Genomic DNA, 14,741 nt, shown 5'->3' on the forward strand with positions numbered 1-14,741 from the left:
CTTTTTCATAGATTACTATTAAAACCAGAAAAATTCTTTCCTGAAACAACAGGGTACACAATGCCAGGAATTTGTTAGCATTTTCTGTTAGAACTATGTTGCTAAAAAATTGAATTAAAAAAACTAAGCCAAAAAAAACCCCAATTGAAACCAGAACAGTTTTTTTCCTTTTGGTAAAAAGTACCTGACTGAAAAAATAAAGGTCTGTATGTCGAGTATGTTCTACAAATTGTCTAGTCCCCTCTGAACAGTCTGTGTTTCTAGATACAGTTTATGCTCTATTGCAGTTTCAACTTCAATCCATTAGAGATTTCATGTATCAGCTGGTTGTGTTCCAAGACATGCACTTGTAGAATTTAAGTTGGCAAATATATAAAACACAGGTGTTATATAAGAATATTTTTAAGCCTCAGTTGGTTTACAGGACCAAACTCAATAGAAATGGAAAGAGAAAACCAACCAGCAGCCTCTATTCAAATATGTATGAGAGTATAGCCAAAAATTATTTTGGTTTTGTTTGTGGGTTTTTTTTCAGTGAAAAGGGAATTTTGAAAGAGGAAAAGAGAAATATCCTCAAGAACATCAATAACCAAAAGCCAAGTGAAGGAGAGGGTTATCTAATATGTGTTAAACCCATTTCTGAATTTTAGTTTCAAAGAAAATTTAAAAATTCAGCCTTTGTAATGTTAAACTGAGTGCATTCACCATATAGCTCTCTGATGAAAAGACTCAAACTTTTATCCTGAATTATAGAAAACCCACTGGAGAAAATTTCTGAGGAGTCCATCAAACGAAAATTTTAGTTCAAAAGATAAACGAAACCCAAGTCCTTAAATCTTTATTTCCAATTTAAAACAAACTGTCAGAATACTTCCAACAGAATTCAGTAATTTCCAATAAAAGATTACTTTAAATTTCAGAACTGTCTTTTTATTTCCTAGAAATCTGGGCTCTTTACAACAATAGAAACTGCTTTACAGTACTGCAAAGGCTTCATTCTCCAGGTTTTTTTTCTGTTAGAAGAAAGTGCATAAGCCAAATAAACTCTATATTCAAAGACAGAGATGAACCATACCAAATCTCTAAGGAAATCCCACTTTTTGGCTCCCATGTCATAAAGCCCCACTCCACCATCCATGAAGCAACAGACGGTATGACCAGGAGGAAGAGAAAATGCTTGGTTTGGGGTTAAAGTTGGAGGTGGAACAGCCTCACTCGTTGAAGATGTATGGTGATTTTTAGTAGGATACTGTGATGAACATGCTTAACAATACAAAGCAAAAGACAAAGAAAGAAGATTATATCTTATTGCAATAGTAAGTAAAATCATAAAGAGTAAAATGCTTTTATTCTAATGAGATTTAAAACAAAAGAAATGGAGAATTCCTGTATGAAGTCTGGCCTACTAAAGAAAGGCCATATAAAGTACTTGTTCCTTTATGCATTTGTCTAATCCACCAGCAGCAAGAGGTAGTTTAATGAAGAACTAAATAGCTGACCAGCCCTACAGAGATTGATCTGGACATAACAGGAGCCATAAATAGGATTTTCTTAAGTTGCAGCCATTACAATTAATAACAATTAAAATTACACTTACACTTTTTCTTTGGAGGAGAACTTAGCACATGCAAGCCATGGAAACCAGTTTGCTTCAATTTAAAATTATCTATAGGTGTTGTACGTGAAACATTCCAAACACGTAACACACCAACCTGAGAATCTGAAGTTTCAAAAAACAAAACAAAACACAGAGGTATGTGGTTTGAGGATTGATTTATACAAAAATACAGCAGTGAATTAAACTTTAAGTCCTAAGAAAAATTTTATAAGCAGACACTGTCAACTCCAAAGTTATCACAGAATAGTTAGGGTTGGAGGGGACCTCTGGAGATCATCTAGTGTAACATCCATGGCATCCTATTTATCCTCCATTTACCACTGTGGCCATATCACTATTAACAATATAACCTCTCTCATCATAAAATATTCTGCCAGTCTTAGTTTCCTTATTCATTAGTTCAACCTGAGCCATAATGTCTATGGTGTAGAAAAGGGGCAGAACATGGATTATTTTCTTCTTTTAATTTTTTAAATCTTTGAAGTGGTATCAATTAGTATAATGCATTTTTCTTCCTACTCTCAAAGGAATTCATATATTTTTTGCTAAAGGGTGCATGAGGAAACTATTACTTAGCACAAAAAATTGTAGAAAGTCACATATTATGCAGCTAAAATTTTTAAAACATGTAAAAAAACTGCTCAGTGTAGTTTTATTATTTTCTGGTTTTGTATTATGGACTTTTTTTGTACAATTTATGTATGTTTCTACTTGTAAAAATATTATTAAACAGAAAAATCAAACTTGGGGTATCAATTTTGAAGACTCAGTCCTGTATTTGTTATCTTTGTATAAATCAGGAAATAAAAGCCTTACCTCCAGTTATAAACATTCCAGGTGCACTAGAAACCCAGGCTAAACACTGAACAGATGCTGCTGCACTGGGAAAACTAAAAGTTGTGATACAGGAAAGAGATTCAGAATCAACTAGTCGAATACCATTATGTAAATTAGCAACAAGAAGGTAATCAGTTGACAAAGGGTCCCACTCCAGAGCTGTAACTGGATCCTCTTCGTCTGTTCCTTCAAGAGACTCTGGTCTTAAGACATGTTTCTGATTTTTAGAACCTTTAAAGTGCACAAGAAACAGGTTATTTAAAAACTAAATCAATATATCCTTTCAATAGTTAAAAGGTTGGCAAAGATGATTTTTACCTCTCTTCCTGAAATTTTCACTAGCCTGCTCTACTTTCTGCAACAGTGAAATTAATGAAGCTATCTTTGCAATATTTGACTTAAGAGTATTTCTTTTTCTATTAGATTTGACTTTATGTTTAATACAGCAGAAAACAGAAACAGCTGTCAGGCTTGTAAACATAATTTTCTAGGAAAGATGTATATGTTAAATCATATACATTGTTCTAAGAATTTCTGTGAGTAAAGGTCTGCAGCATAGCATAAAATACAATCCATTTGAGTGTAAGCAAGCCTGCACACCACAGCAAATACAGGCAAAATAAAGGCAGTAAGAACTAGAAAAACACTATGACAGTAAAGGCTTTTTCTGAACAACTACCTTTAGAATTTTTTTCCTCTTTAAAACTATGTGTGCAGCTATGAAGTGTTTACAGATTCTGTAGCCAAAATAGACCATTAAGTATCTAGTCTGACACCTACAAAAAAGATGTCATATTTCACGTGGTGATCCATATTATCAAAACTCACTTTTTTAAAAGATTATATTTATTTCCTACTTTTTATTTTTAGAGAGAGATGAATCTTAGTTTTATAAGACAGTGTACAATCCAGATGAAATAGATCTGTATTTTTGAAGTTGTGATACTAAAAAAAAATAAAATTACTGCTTTTCTAGAAAGAAGGAATTGACACTTTCCATTATTCAGTTTCAATCTAATTTTAAATTTTGGTACTGGTTCATACACATTACATCTAGGGCAACTTTATAAAATCGGGTAGCAGAAATGGGAGAAATAATTTAGGACTGCATAACAATTAACAGTATAAACCAATTCCTGGTTTCCTTTTTTTTTTTTTTTTCTCCTTCACTCTTCTGAAGCATTGGGAATAACAGAAGTATGAAAATTGCTTTAAATTTGCCAAAAACTTGAGAACTCACACGTTTTTAAACTATGTCCCCTGCTTACATTACAGCTCACCTTTTTGTTTTACTGCAAATCAACATTGAAATGAAAAACAAAAACAGGCAACAAAGCATAATTGTAATTTTTCAGTTAGCTACACAAGAACTAAAAGCAAAAAGTCCTTGAGTGAGTGAAGCCATCCATATTCAAACACTTCAGCCTCAAGAAAGCAAAACTACCTGGTGGGTGAGTATAAGACAGTAGGTACCTAGGAGCCATTCAGTTTTACCTGTGTTTCAAAAAAAGAGTCTAAAAGCAAACCTCATGGAAACTGCAACTGCTAAATTTTGTTTTCCATTAAAAGAAGACATGAACAGTATGAATCATGCAACTGAGTCACAGGTCATTTAAATAAGCTTAAATGAGAACAAATGAAAGGGAACATGTTTGGCTCAATATGACTGCATCAAATCTCCCTAAAAAATTGGTATTAATCTTACATTGTTGCATATATTTTCTTTACACTAAATGTTCTGATACATTAATGCATAGTCTAGAGTTAATTGAAAAGAAAATACAGCCATGGGAGAGAAAAATAAGTAGATAACAACAGTGGAAAAAAAACATTGTGTAGTCTGCTACTTATGCAGAAAATTTTTACCCAACTCAACCTAAATTTTCAAATTTTATTTCTCTGTTGGAAATGAATAATTTTATGTATGCTGAGAACAGGAAACAACTTGCATATTTTTTAATTTTAGAATTATTTGAATAAAGAGGTGTAATAGTACAATAATAAAGAAAACTATCCTAAATACAGAGAAAGGCAGCATTCCTGTGATAATGTAATCTAAATTTTGTGTTGATGCAAATAGTTTTATCCCCAACAGTATATAGATCATTTTCCTTAAACAAATTTTTTACAGCAACTTGAATTGTGGTACATACAAAACTGCCACTGCCTAAATTCTTTTAGCCTATATTATATTTCCATTTACAGAATATAATTTTGATATTTTAAATGTTTTTCTTATTATTTTTGTTTTCATATTCAAATCATTCTAGAGACTTCATGAAAAGTCTCAGTCTAATAAATACTTGCATTTTATAACATTAAAATTGATTTCCTTTTCCCAATGCCACTGCTAACTCAGCCAGCACTACAGAAGCAAGGGAATCTATTCTCTGTGATATCCTGTGTGACTATTTAGTAGAGCGAACTGAAGGAAAATAAATTTTGCATGGCTGTTGGAGAACAACTCTATGTAAAATTAACACATTTTTTAAAGGACAGTTTTTCTCACTAAGTTGAAAATCAATTTTTATTTAAGGAAGAAGAAACAGTCAGGAAAAAAATCAAAATAGTCAACCTAATACAGATATCTGCCTTGGAAGAAAAATAGGAAAACTAGTGAAATGTTACCTTCAAATGAGCTTATCAACGTGACACCTTCTTAGCAGAGAACTGGACTATTTATAAAGTATGCACAAATGTGTGTGGTGGATTTCAGACAAAAAAGATAAACGTTTTTCTGTCTATCCTTCGACAGAACAGAACCATGAAGATAATACTAAGTGTGACATGAGAGTCTAGCTATAAAACTGCAGAGGATTCTAGAATATGAAACAGAGAAATAGGAAAGTAAACAAAAGATACAAGTTTTTCCATTCAGAAGAATAAACTTGCAGGAAAATATAGTTCAGTAGAAGAACATTACTGTTTTCATTCTCAAAAAAAAAAAAAAAAAAAGTGTTGATTGCAGTTGTCAAAAAAATTGCAGTCCTATCTTGGTCATAAAAGGGATGAGACAAAAAAAATGCTCTGCATTATTTATCTAAGAAAACACATTTTTGTGATATGGAAGGAATAGGAATATTATGAATCAAGAATTGATTTTCTTGAATGAAGATTTTATGTATGTACCTACATTATAGAATCTAATTTTTTAAAAAGCAGAATTGCATGTATATGGAGAAACAGGAGATACATATATAAAACTAAATATTTTGCCATATGAGTTTTACCTGGTTGAAAAATAGATAGGCTTCCATCAGTATGTCCAAATATCACCTTTCCTTTTTTCTTTGGATGCCATCTAAACAGACTGATATCTGACAAGAAACTATGTGCTTCTCTATGCACAGTAACCCTGCTGTCAGGTCCTGAGATAGTCCAAATGTACAGTGGACCTCTGTGGGACACAAATGCAACTGCATCACCTTCATTCCAGCACCAGCCAAGGGATGCAGGAATTCCTGAAACATACAGGTAAACTTTATAAGGACCAGGATACAAAATTCAGTGCAGTATTCCTTGACTCAATATCAACAATTGTCTTAAAAAACAGAAATGATTGCTCTACATAACAATTACTAGACTGAAATTAAGAGAACTGTGTGACTATCTTACGATGTAAAAGTAAATTAAAGACTTCCCTCGGCAGGAAGTAAAATTATTTCCCAAATTACTTTTATGCTGCTTTGATGGGCTGTATTTCAAGATAGCTATACTTCAATGCCAAAGACTATCACACATATGAAAGAGGATAAGCCTGATTGTGCAAACAATACTTTCATTCATTCAGAATTTCATTCACTACTGTTTTACTTTAAGTTATTTCCTACTAAGATTAGTAAAACACTGAGAATTTCAAAATGCCTATTTTAGCAAAATACGCTGAAATTTACAGATCAATCCAACAGAAGAAGATACATGTGACAAAATTTGAAAGCTAGCTCTGTAATAAAAGGGAGCTCTTGATAGCTTCCTTCTGGATACATGACAGTTTTAATTCAGTCGTCTAATACCTAACTGTAGGCATTCCCCTTTAAGAATTTTGATCTTAATGTCTCCAACCCCCATCATCCTCATAGCTTAATGATGTGTGCCTGAAAGAATAAATGACAGCAAAACAAATTCCTCAAGCTGAAAACTTAAAACTGTACTTAGATGTTTATATGGCAGTGTAAAACAGACTGAAAGAGTAATTAATAGAAGTAATTTATTATCTTAAATTTAAACATATAATTTTAAGATTATCTACAGATATTAAAATATTAATAACAACACTTATTTCATGTGTGTTCATTGGCTAAAGTAGATTTTTTTTTTGGGTAGACAAGCATTAGAGTATTTAAACAAAAGCTGTTCAAATTCACTGATGATTTATACTTGAATCTGTTAAGGCTACCTTTTATTTGCTTTCACTTAGCTAAAGTCGTAATGAAATTTATTATTTAAAAGTTTAATTATTTATCCTTTTATACAGTGATGAAAAAATGTTGGTTTTGTTGTTTTTTTGGGTTTTTTCCTCCCCTGCTCAATAAGAAATCACTAGCAAAGCTAATTCTTGAACTGGTCAACTTCTTTAGAGAAAAAGAATAATGTCTTTCTTTACCAAATATGAGATGGTTGACAGCAATTTACTCAAACACACTATCATTATTTTCTCGAATGAACTGCAAAAAATCTGACAAGAATATCGTGTTAGGAAATTGTTGGTAGGTCCAGCCTACCAACTATAGAGTTTGCACTCTATCATATTTCTCATTCCCATGGATCAAGCTGTATGGATAGAATAGATCTCCATGTCTAAAATACCTTTTGTATTGTCCAGCTTGGCCACAACTTTCTGTTCATTCACATTCCAAATGATTACTAAACTATCTGCACTGGCACTTGCAAACACGTCAGGGTTGTGAGGACACCAAGATATGGCTGTGATTGTCTTCTTATGCTCAGACATAATCGCATGGAGCTTGAATTCATTGTATCGGTGATCCAGCTAAACAAATAGTAAAATTCACTTTAGAAATACATTTTTTGTAAACTTATTTTAAATACCTCTGGGTTGGAGAATACTTTAGATAACAGTATTACACTTACAGATGAATTTATAGTGCATTTAACTATTGCCAGTACCTTACTCAATAAAATAAATTCTCATACATTTGACCTGGAAAGAAAGGTTGCCTGATATCCAACTATCCAAAAAACAGTTTTGTGTCTATCTTCCTGTCACATATAAATTATTGTATTTCATTTAAACATGTACTCAAGCAATTCTACAATCTTTTGTTTAGAGGCATGGTAACAATCATTTAATAATCTCCAAGGGGGCAAAGAGGACAGAATATAAAAATGAGCTTGAAATCCTTCTCATTTTTTAAATTACATAGTGTGGTTAAAAATAGATATTAAAAAAAAAAAAAAGCCCAAACATGATACAGTAAATTTTGTTTGATTCTTACTACCAGTATAATTCTTAAAATTAAAGTAAGTGCATCACTTATTTCCTCACATACTTCTCAATCTGAAAATTCTATGTCACAGCATTTCTATTTTTTAGTTACATGTTGATGTACAGCAACTGCAAACTTCAGAAGAAATGCTGAGGACTCCAAATTAAATAAAGGTGAGTCAATGAATCCACAACTTTGAACTATTTTTATCCACTGTGTAAAAGACTATTTTATACTATAGCTTCAAATGGAATTGTGGAATTGCTTCATTTCTCCCTCAGAATCCAGTCTTCTATCACTGAACTTCACTCATCTCAAATGTTTGCTGCACTGTAAGCCTGTCTTCTAAAAATAATATTTGACACGTACAACTTCAGGGGTATCTTGAATGGAATATTGAGCTTTATATAGACATCTTCCCAACAGCAACCATACTTGCAAAAGCATTGCAGAAACATTTGTTGAAAGGGTTCGAAGTGAGATCAACAACAATGTAAAAGTGTAACTAATCTGATAAACAAGAATAACCTTACCTGATAAATATAAACAGCAAGAGTAGCACAGTAGGCAAATCTGTCCCCACTAGCAGCACATATATCTTTGTTCCATGGCTGACATCCAGCAGCTAAAAGTCCCACTTGTTTCACATGCGACATTTTTGCCTTTAAAACAGAAATTCATTAGACTCCAAGATGACAGAATATTAAAGAATAGAATAAGTTTGTGTTCCCATAATTAATTTATACGTGTCTACTTAAAATATATAACTCATCTGAGGTACAAATGAATGTATCTGAAATAAAGACAAGTAGATGTTCAAAAGCTTCAGAGCCACACAAGAAAGGGTGCCTAATACTTTTCACAGCAATCCACTTGGAAGAAAAGGTGGGGGGGGAGGGTAAGGGTGTGTGCAGCCCATAAAAATTTGAATAGCTCTTGATTTGTACTAGCTGAAACTGTTCATCATGTTCATTTTCTTCTGTGGTCTGGTTCAGTACTTTCTCTATTACAGTTTAATGCCTCCTCTGCTCTCCCATACATCTCCCACTGGCAGCCAGACAAAATAAACCATATACTAATAGTTTTAAGTAAAACCAACATGTAGAAAGGTCTTCAAACCACTTGCATAGAACAATTCTTTATCATATTATCCTCCTTATTATCATCCTTTCTGGAGAAGCTTTCTAAATTTTCTTAATAATTACTGTTTAACAAAAAAGGTTGAAGTGAGCTGTTGAAAAACAAAATCAAAGCTTAGGGTAACACTACTGTACAGCAAACTATGCTTTGTATGTCCAAAACAAGTCTCACAGTACCAGCTGTGCTCAGAGTGAAAAAGCCGACTTCAACATAAAAATGCAAGAAATGCTTTGTTGGGCCAGACCAATTATTTACCTAGCCCCCATTGCATTTAGGATAATGTCAACATGTTACCTAGTTACAGAATGTCTCAGGGTCACACCTATGCTGTGGATAGAGTAATGGACTGAGCAACATTAGGTGGAAAAATATTACACGGAATATGGAGGAGGATATCTGAAAGCGAAGGAGAGCTATGTCAAATTTACCAAGTGTTAGGTACCATTTCAAGCTCCATGAAGGAAAGGGAATTAACAAGAAATGAGACTTCAAAAGCAATCAATATTTTGAGGGAGCAACTCTTGATGAAGTACAAGGGTTGGTTACACAATGCATTGCTGTGTAACAGTTTAGCACAGATATGCTGCTGTAGATCAGTCTTGACCTATTTGATATTAAATGTATAGAGGGGGAAATATTTTTCTGGATGACAGTAGTATTAAGGCACATAGAGAACAAACTTTATACGGGTGTTCCAGTAGTAATCTGCAGTACCCAGAGGAACCTACTGGCCACTATCAGCTAAACTGCTTGCCTAAATATTATCAAAATTGTATTTTAATGCATTTATGCATGGGATAGAAATAAAGTTGAATTATTAATTTTACTTTTTAATTTTTCCCCCTTTGCTTGGTGTATCTGCTTGGCAGGTAAAGAGTAATGAATAATTATAGGTAAAAAATTCCATAACATCATGTTCCTCTCATTTTGGAAAGTGTGAAAGAAAAAGAAAAAAATTAGAGCAACTGATTTTGGGGACTTCTTTAGCAGAAGATCAGGATCAGTTGAATATTTAAGACCGATTATCTCAAAGATATCACTGGCCCTAGTTAAAGTGCTTAAACATTCTGAGTGAGTACTAAATGACTGAAGGAAATGAAATGCTGACATGTACCTTCGAAAATTTTGCTACAAGAGACTGCAACAGAAAAACAGAAATATACAGAAAAACAAGCTACAAGAAACGGCTTTGTTGCAGACTAATTGCTTTGGCTATTAGACTTCCTTTCTGTCAATAATAATTTTTCTTCTGATTTCTGCAGCAAATAAGAGATTCTAGAGAGAACATTTCTATAAATTGCATCAACTTGCAGCTCCTTTGCAATACATCTCATGTTCTAAATTATATGAGTTCCTCCAGAGAGAAAATTATCTAATTATTTAAAGAATCAGCATCATCAAGTGGCAAAAATAGCCTCCAAATTTCTACTTTTGCCATTTAGTGTTCTTTTACTGTTCAGGAAAATTACAAATTCCAGGGGTCCCTTCTGTACAATTAAAGTACAAATCACATATGCAGAGAAATAATTGGATTTGAGGCAATCAGAGCAGGCTCCTGCTAGTTCCCATGAAGAAATAACTGGCACCATTAACAATCACTTTTTTTGAAATTAAAGTCCCCCAGCTGATAAGCACAGAATACCTGGAACTGGAAATTTTGGGTTCTGTTCTTGATCCCAAGGAAAACAATGGTTAAAACTCTAGGTGTGTCAGAAAACTGATAAGGAATGTTAAAAAAAGGCATGGTGAAAAAGGAGAGAATTAGCTGTAAAATATTAGATCATCGTGGGTTTTGCAGGTTTACCACCTGAAAACCATCAGTGTAAGACTGATAGAAAGTCAACAACTATATAGAACCTAAGACTACAGAAGCACTTACTTTATCATAACAAAAGATTGTTCTCACTTTGTACAGATACTTTTTTTTGCCTTCTCATATGGGAGCTAAGAATTCCTGATTTGCAGAAGTTTTAATCTGTAAGAAAATATGACTTAAGTCTTGTTTAATTTGCAGTTTGATTACAGGTAAAATTAATCGTAAAGCTAAGATCTCATACAGATGCTAAAACCAAATTCCACAGATTTTTCTTGCAGAGTAACAACAGATTTGTCTTGTAGGATTCTGCAGCAATCTCTATAAAAATGCTGCTAATATATGCAGTTTTTCAATTTTAGATGAAAAATATTGCTTGGTAATATATTGCTATTACACTGAGTTAAGAATTCATGCTTAATAAGTATTCTTAAACTTTCACTAGATTTTCCCTATTTAAGTATATGTAAAAAAGTTACATAAAATATTCTGAGCTTTCTTACAGAAAAGAATTTGCATTTTATTTACAAATTTTTATTATTTTAAACTTTTTATTAGTTCCTGCTCTTTGCAATTATATACCATTTTACAAGAGAAAGCATCTGCCTTGAAATTCAGAAGGACAGAATCTAGAAGAAGAAATGATGGTTGTGTGGCATACTGACTTGCTCTCTCATAGGTTATCATGTATTAAAGCAGTTTCCTGCAAATCTTTTCAAACATTATAGGTTTCTGCAAAGCATACTTAACACAGTAAGCAGGTATAAAAGAGGAAGATGTATTCATCAGAACAGCCTGAGGAAAATGACAAAAAAGTAGAAATGTGGCGTAACTGAAAATATGTATGATTTCATACATGGTGAATTTTCATACAATGGAGATTTTTTTAAACTTTGTAAAAAACCATTTTATTTTGAAACAAGGCACATACACATAATTATATCTGACTCTTAAGTATACAATGAAAAACCCCTCTGTGCACGTAAAAAATGTATACTACATTGGGAAAGCTAGCAGTGTGTGCTAACAGTTTCCAAGGAGATGAAGGAAAGAGGGAGAACAACAAAACCCTTTATCTGCAATTGGCAGAAGCAGCAACATTCTAGGTCCTTCCTTGTTGCTCAATATACAAAAAAAAAAAAAAAAAAAAAAAAACACAACAAAAAACAAACCCAACAACCAACGACATTAAACTGGAATTTCATATCATAAATATTTAAATTAACAACTGAATTTACTAGATACATACCATGGCTTTGTATCAATAACTTACAAATAAATGCCTAATAATCCCTACTTTAGCGTAAGTATCATTTTTGCAGAGCACTTTAGAATTTCCATATTCATTCCAATACCTCGCTGATCTCAAAAATAGAAAATATTGTTCTGATTGTAGAATGAAATCACTTTGCTTGACAGATGGAGGAACTAAATCTTGATGTTCACAGAATAATGCAGTTACTGCAGGATGCAGGAGAAAAGACTGAGTGTTGTGTCACAGCACACTCAAAACTGCAGTGTTAGTAGCCTGGCAACTGCAGCTCTTTAACAGGCACCATTTTAATCAAACTCTTTTTTCTCTGCTTCAGTATTTCACTGTTCGCTGTATTTCCCAATTGCGCTACAATAACACTTGTATAATAATAACAGCTCTTTAAACCCATCACTTAACACTTTCATTATCAATACAGTGCTTGCATGTTATCAGTATCCATAAATGAATAAGCATCAAGCACAAGCCACAACAGATGCTCATGCGTTTTGATTGTGATCCGTGTGGTATATGACTGACCCAAGAGTCCATGTGCAATGAGGCATGCATACAAAAGTGGATGGATATACAGTAGCCTTATGTTAATCAATATGTTTCTGTGTATACAAAATGTAGATTCTTTACAGCTACAAGCAGTAAAGTGCTAGTGCCCTCTGCTTCTCTTCACTCTGTTGTCATTATCTTCCTATCAGGTCTGGGAAGATAATGTATCTTACATGGAAAGCTTGCTGTCACTCCTGTATGTTTGACATATAAAACTCTTATATCTCATCCAGACTATTGTCCCAAGGTACCAATATTTTTGTCAGCAAATCAATGATAACATATTAAGATCTTTAGTGATATAAAGACATTGTATCTCCTTAATGACGTTGGGTATATTTACCCATCTTTGGGAGGAAATCCATTGGAGATGAAAACGTCACCTGTGAACCATAGTTTCAAATTCATTACCCTATCCAGTGGGACCAGTTAGGAGCACCAGATAATGGACAATCATTTTAACTTGCTAAAAGCATGATGGTCTCAAAACTTATGAAGAAATCTTGGCATGTTTGCAAGACAGAGCAAAAATGCCTTCTGACTGAAAATGTCTGCCTCAATAGCACTGAGACTCATGTAAAAACACAAACATAATTAGCACTGGTGTTCTTCCAGTGGGGTTGAGAAACACAAAGCACATTACAGCCATGTTAAGGAGTTAAATCCTCACTAATTTGTCCAGACCACAAAATAAAGGGTAATTGGAAACACTCTGGTATATATGAAAATACTCTGGTATATATGCAGCTTAAAAGCCAATAGACAACCTACAATATGAAAACTTTGAGAAAACAAGCAAAAGTTCTTCCTACTTTGGAGTATCACAAAATGCTAACAAATTTTTAGTCTTCACATAGCTTACTAAACTGCAGCTACCAATGTAGGTCTCGGAATATTCTGAGACAATACACACTACTCAAGCAACTGATTCTGGGCAAAAGATAACTAAGTCCAACTATATTAGTAGTGACAGTCACAATGTAGAAGAAAATAGAATAATTATGTAAGTTTGCACATGTACTTCTCTACACAAGTGAAGATCTCCATAGTTTCCAGAATTCTGCCAAGGTACTCAATTGCTTATTAAAGTGGCAAGCTGCTTGCTAACCACTAAGCAGTATAGATAGCTTGCAAAAATTGGAAAAGATTTTTCTAACTTTATATACAATTCATGGCACATAGGCCATAGGCACCCAGATGACCAGAAGGCTAATGACAGTCAGAAAGAAGGTGCCTTGAACAAGGTTTGAATTTCAACAAGATTCCTCAAAAATACCAGAAGTTTTGGCTAGACTCTTGCAACCAAAATTTGAAGATGACATTTCCTAATCTATGACAGCTTAGCAAGTGTTCAAAATGTGCATCCACTTATCCAGACACTGGCCAGGAAAATAATATTCTGATTTAAAAGATTATTTGAAATTAACAAGTGTTCTAGTAGTGTTCACAGACATTTTAAACTTCCACAACAAACTTGGACCCAAATCACTACAAGAACTGATTTAACCACAGGATCTCTGGCTTCACAAGGGAAGTAGTTGTGGACCTTTCCTTAAAGCTTGAAACTTGAACTCACAGCCTGAGACTGTTTTACAGAAAAAAAAATCTAATATATTAATCCAAGATAGATATCCTGCTTAGAAACTAAAGGCAATAACATTAAAACAAGCATAACATAGTAAGTCTTAAAAAATAGTGGTTTTGACTGTCTTGACTACACTACTACTACATTTAACTAGAATACCCTTTATGGTGCTTTAACAAGATAATCTAAAGAGCCATATTAGGTTTGAAACCAAGCATGGAGAAATGCTGACATTTCTAACAATACATCACCAGCAATGTTGAACTACACACCTAATCAATCTGAAACCATCTAGCAGTGAAAAAGCCATTATCTATGGAGTATTGCTTAATCATAATTTGCAGATAATGTGTGTAATACACAGAGATATGTATACAAACATGTCTGATCACAGTATGAAGCATCTATGAATCTGCATAAGATTCTGTTCTCATCTTCCAATCCAGAGCTACAACAATCACCAGAAGATTGCATTTCTGCTGATA

At 33.3% G+C, this 14,741-nt stretch overlaps 1 protein-coding gene across 8 annotated transcripts in view; it reads right to left on the bottom strand.

Moving 5' to 3' along the window:
• The window catches only part of WDR17 (WD repeat domain 17), a 57,189-nt gene that overhangs the window by 30,486 nt on the left and 11,962 nt on the right, over nt 1–14,741 (bottom strand). For all 8 annotated transcript variants that reach the window (XR_005700867.1, XM_040064531.2, XM_040064526.2 and 5 more), the window contains exons 2-7: nt 8,436–8,564; nt 7,262–7,445; nt 5,686–5,916; nt 2,435–2,686; nt 1,598–1,720; nt 1,076–1,263 (exon numbers count right to left, since the gene is read on the bottom strand). Coding sequence is in view for 7 of the 8 variants with exons in the window: in XM_040064524.2 (XP_039920458.1) it covers nt 1,076–1,263; nt 1,598–1,720; nt 2,435–2,686; nt 5,686–5,916; nt 7,262–7,445; nt 8,436–8,564 (1,107 nt within the window). In the remaining variant the exon portion in view is untranslated. The remainder of the gene's footprint in view (nt 1–1,075; nt 1,264–1,597; nt 1,721–2,434; nt 2,687–5,685; nt 5,917–7,261; nt 7,446–8,435; nt 8,565–14,741) is intronic.

The sequence above is a fragment of the Hirundo rustica genome, chromosome 5 (assembly GCF_015227805.2).
Source record: "Hirundo rustica isolate bHirRus1 chromosome 5, bHirRus1.pri.v3, whole genome shotgun sequence".
Taxonomy (NCBI): domain Eukaryota; kingdom Metazoa; phylum Chordata; class Aves; order Passeriformes; family Hirundinidae; genus Hirundo; species Hirundo rustica.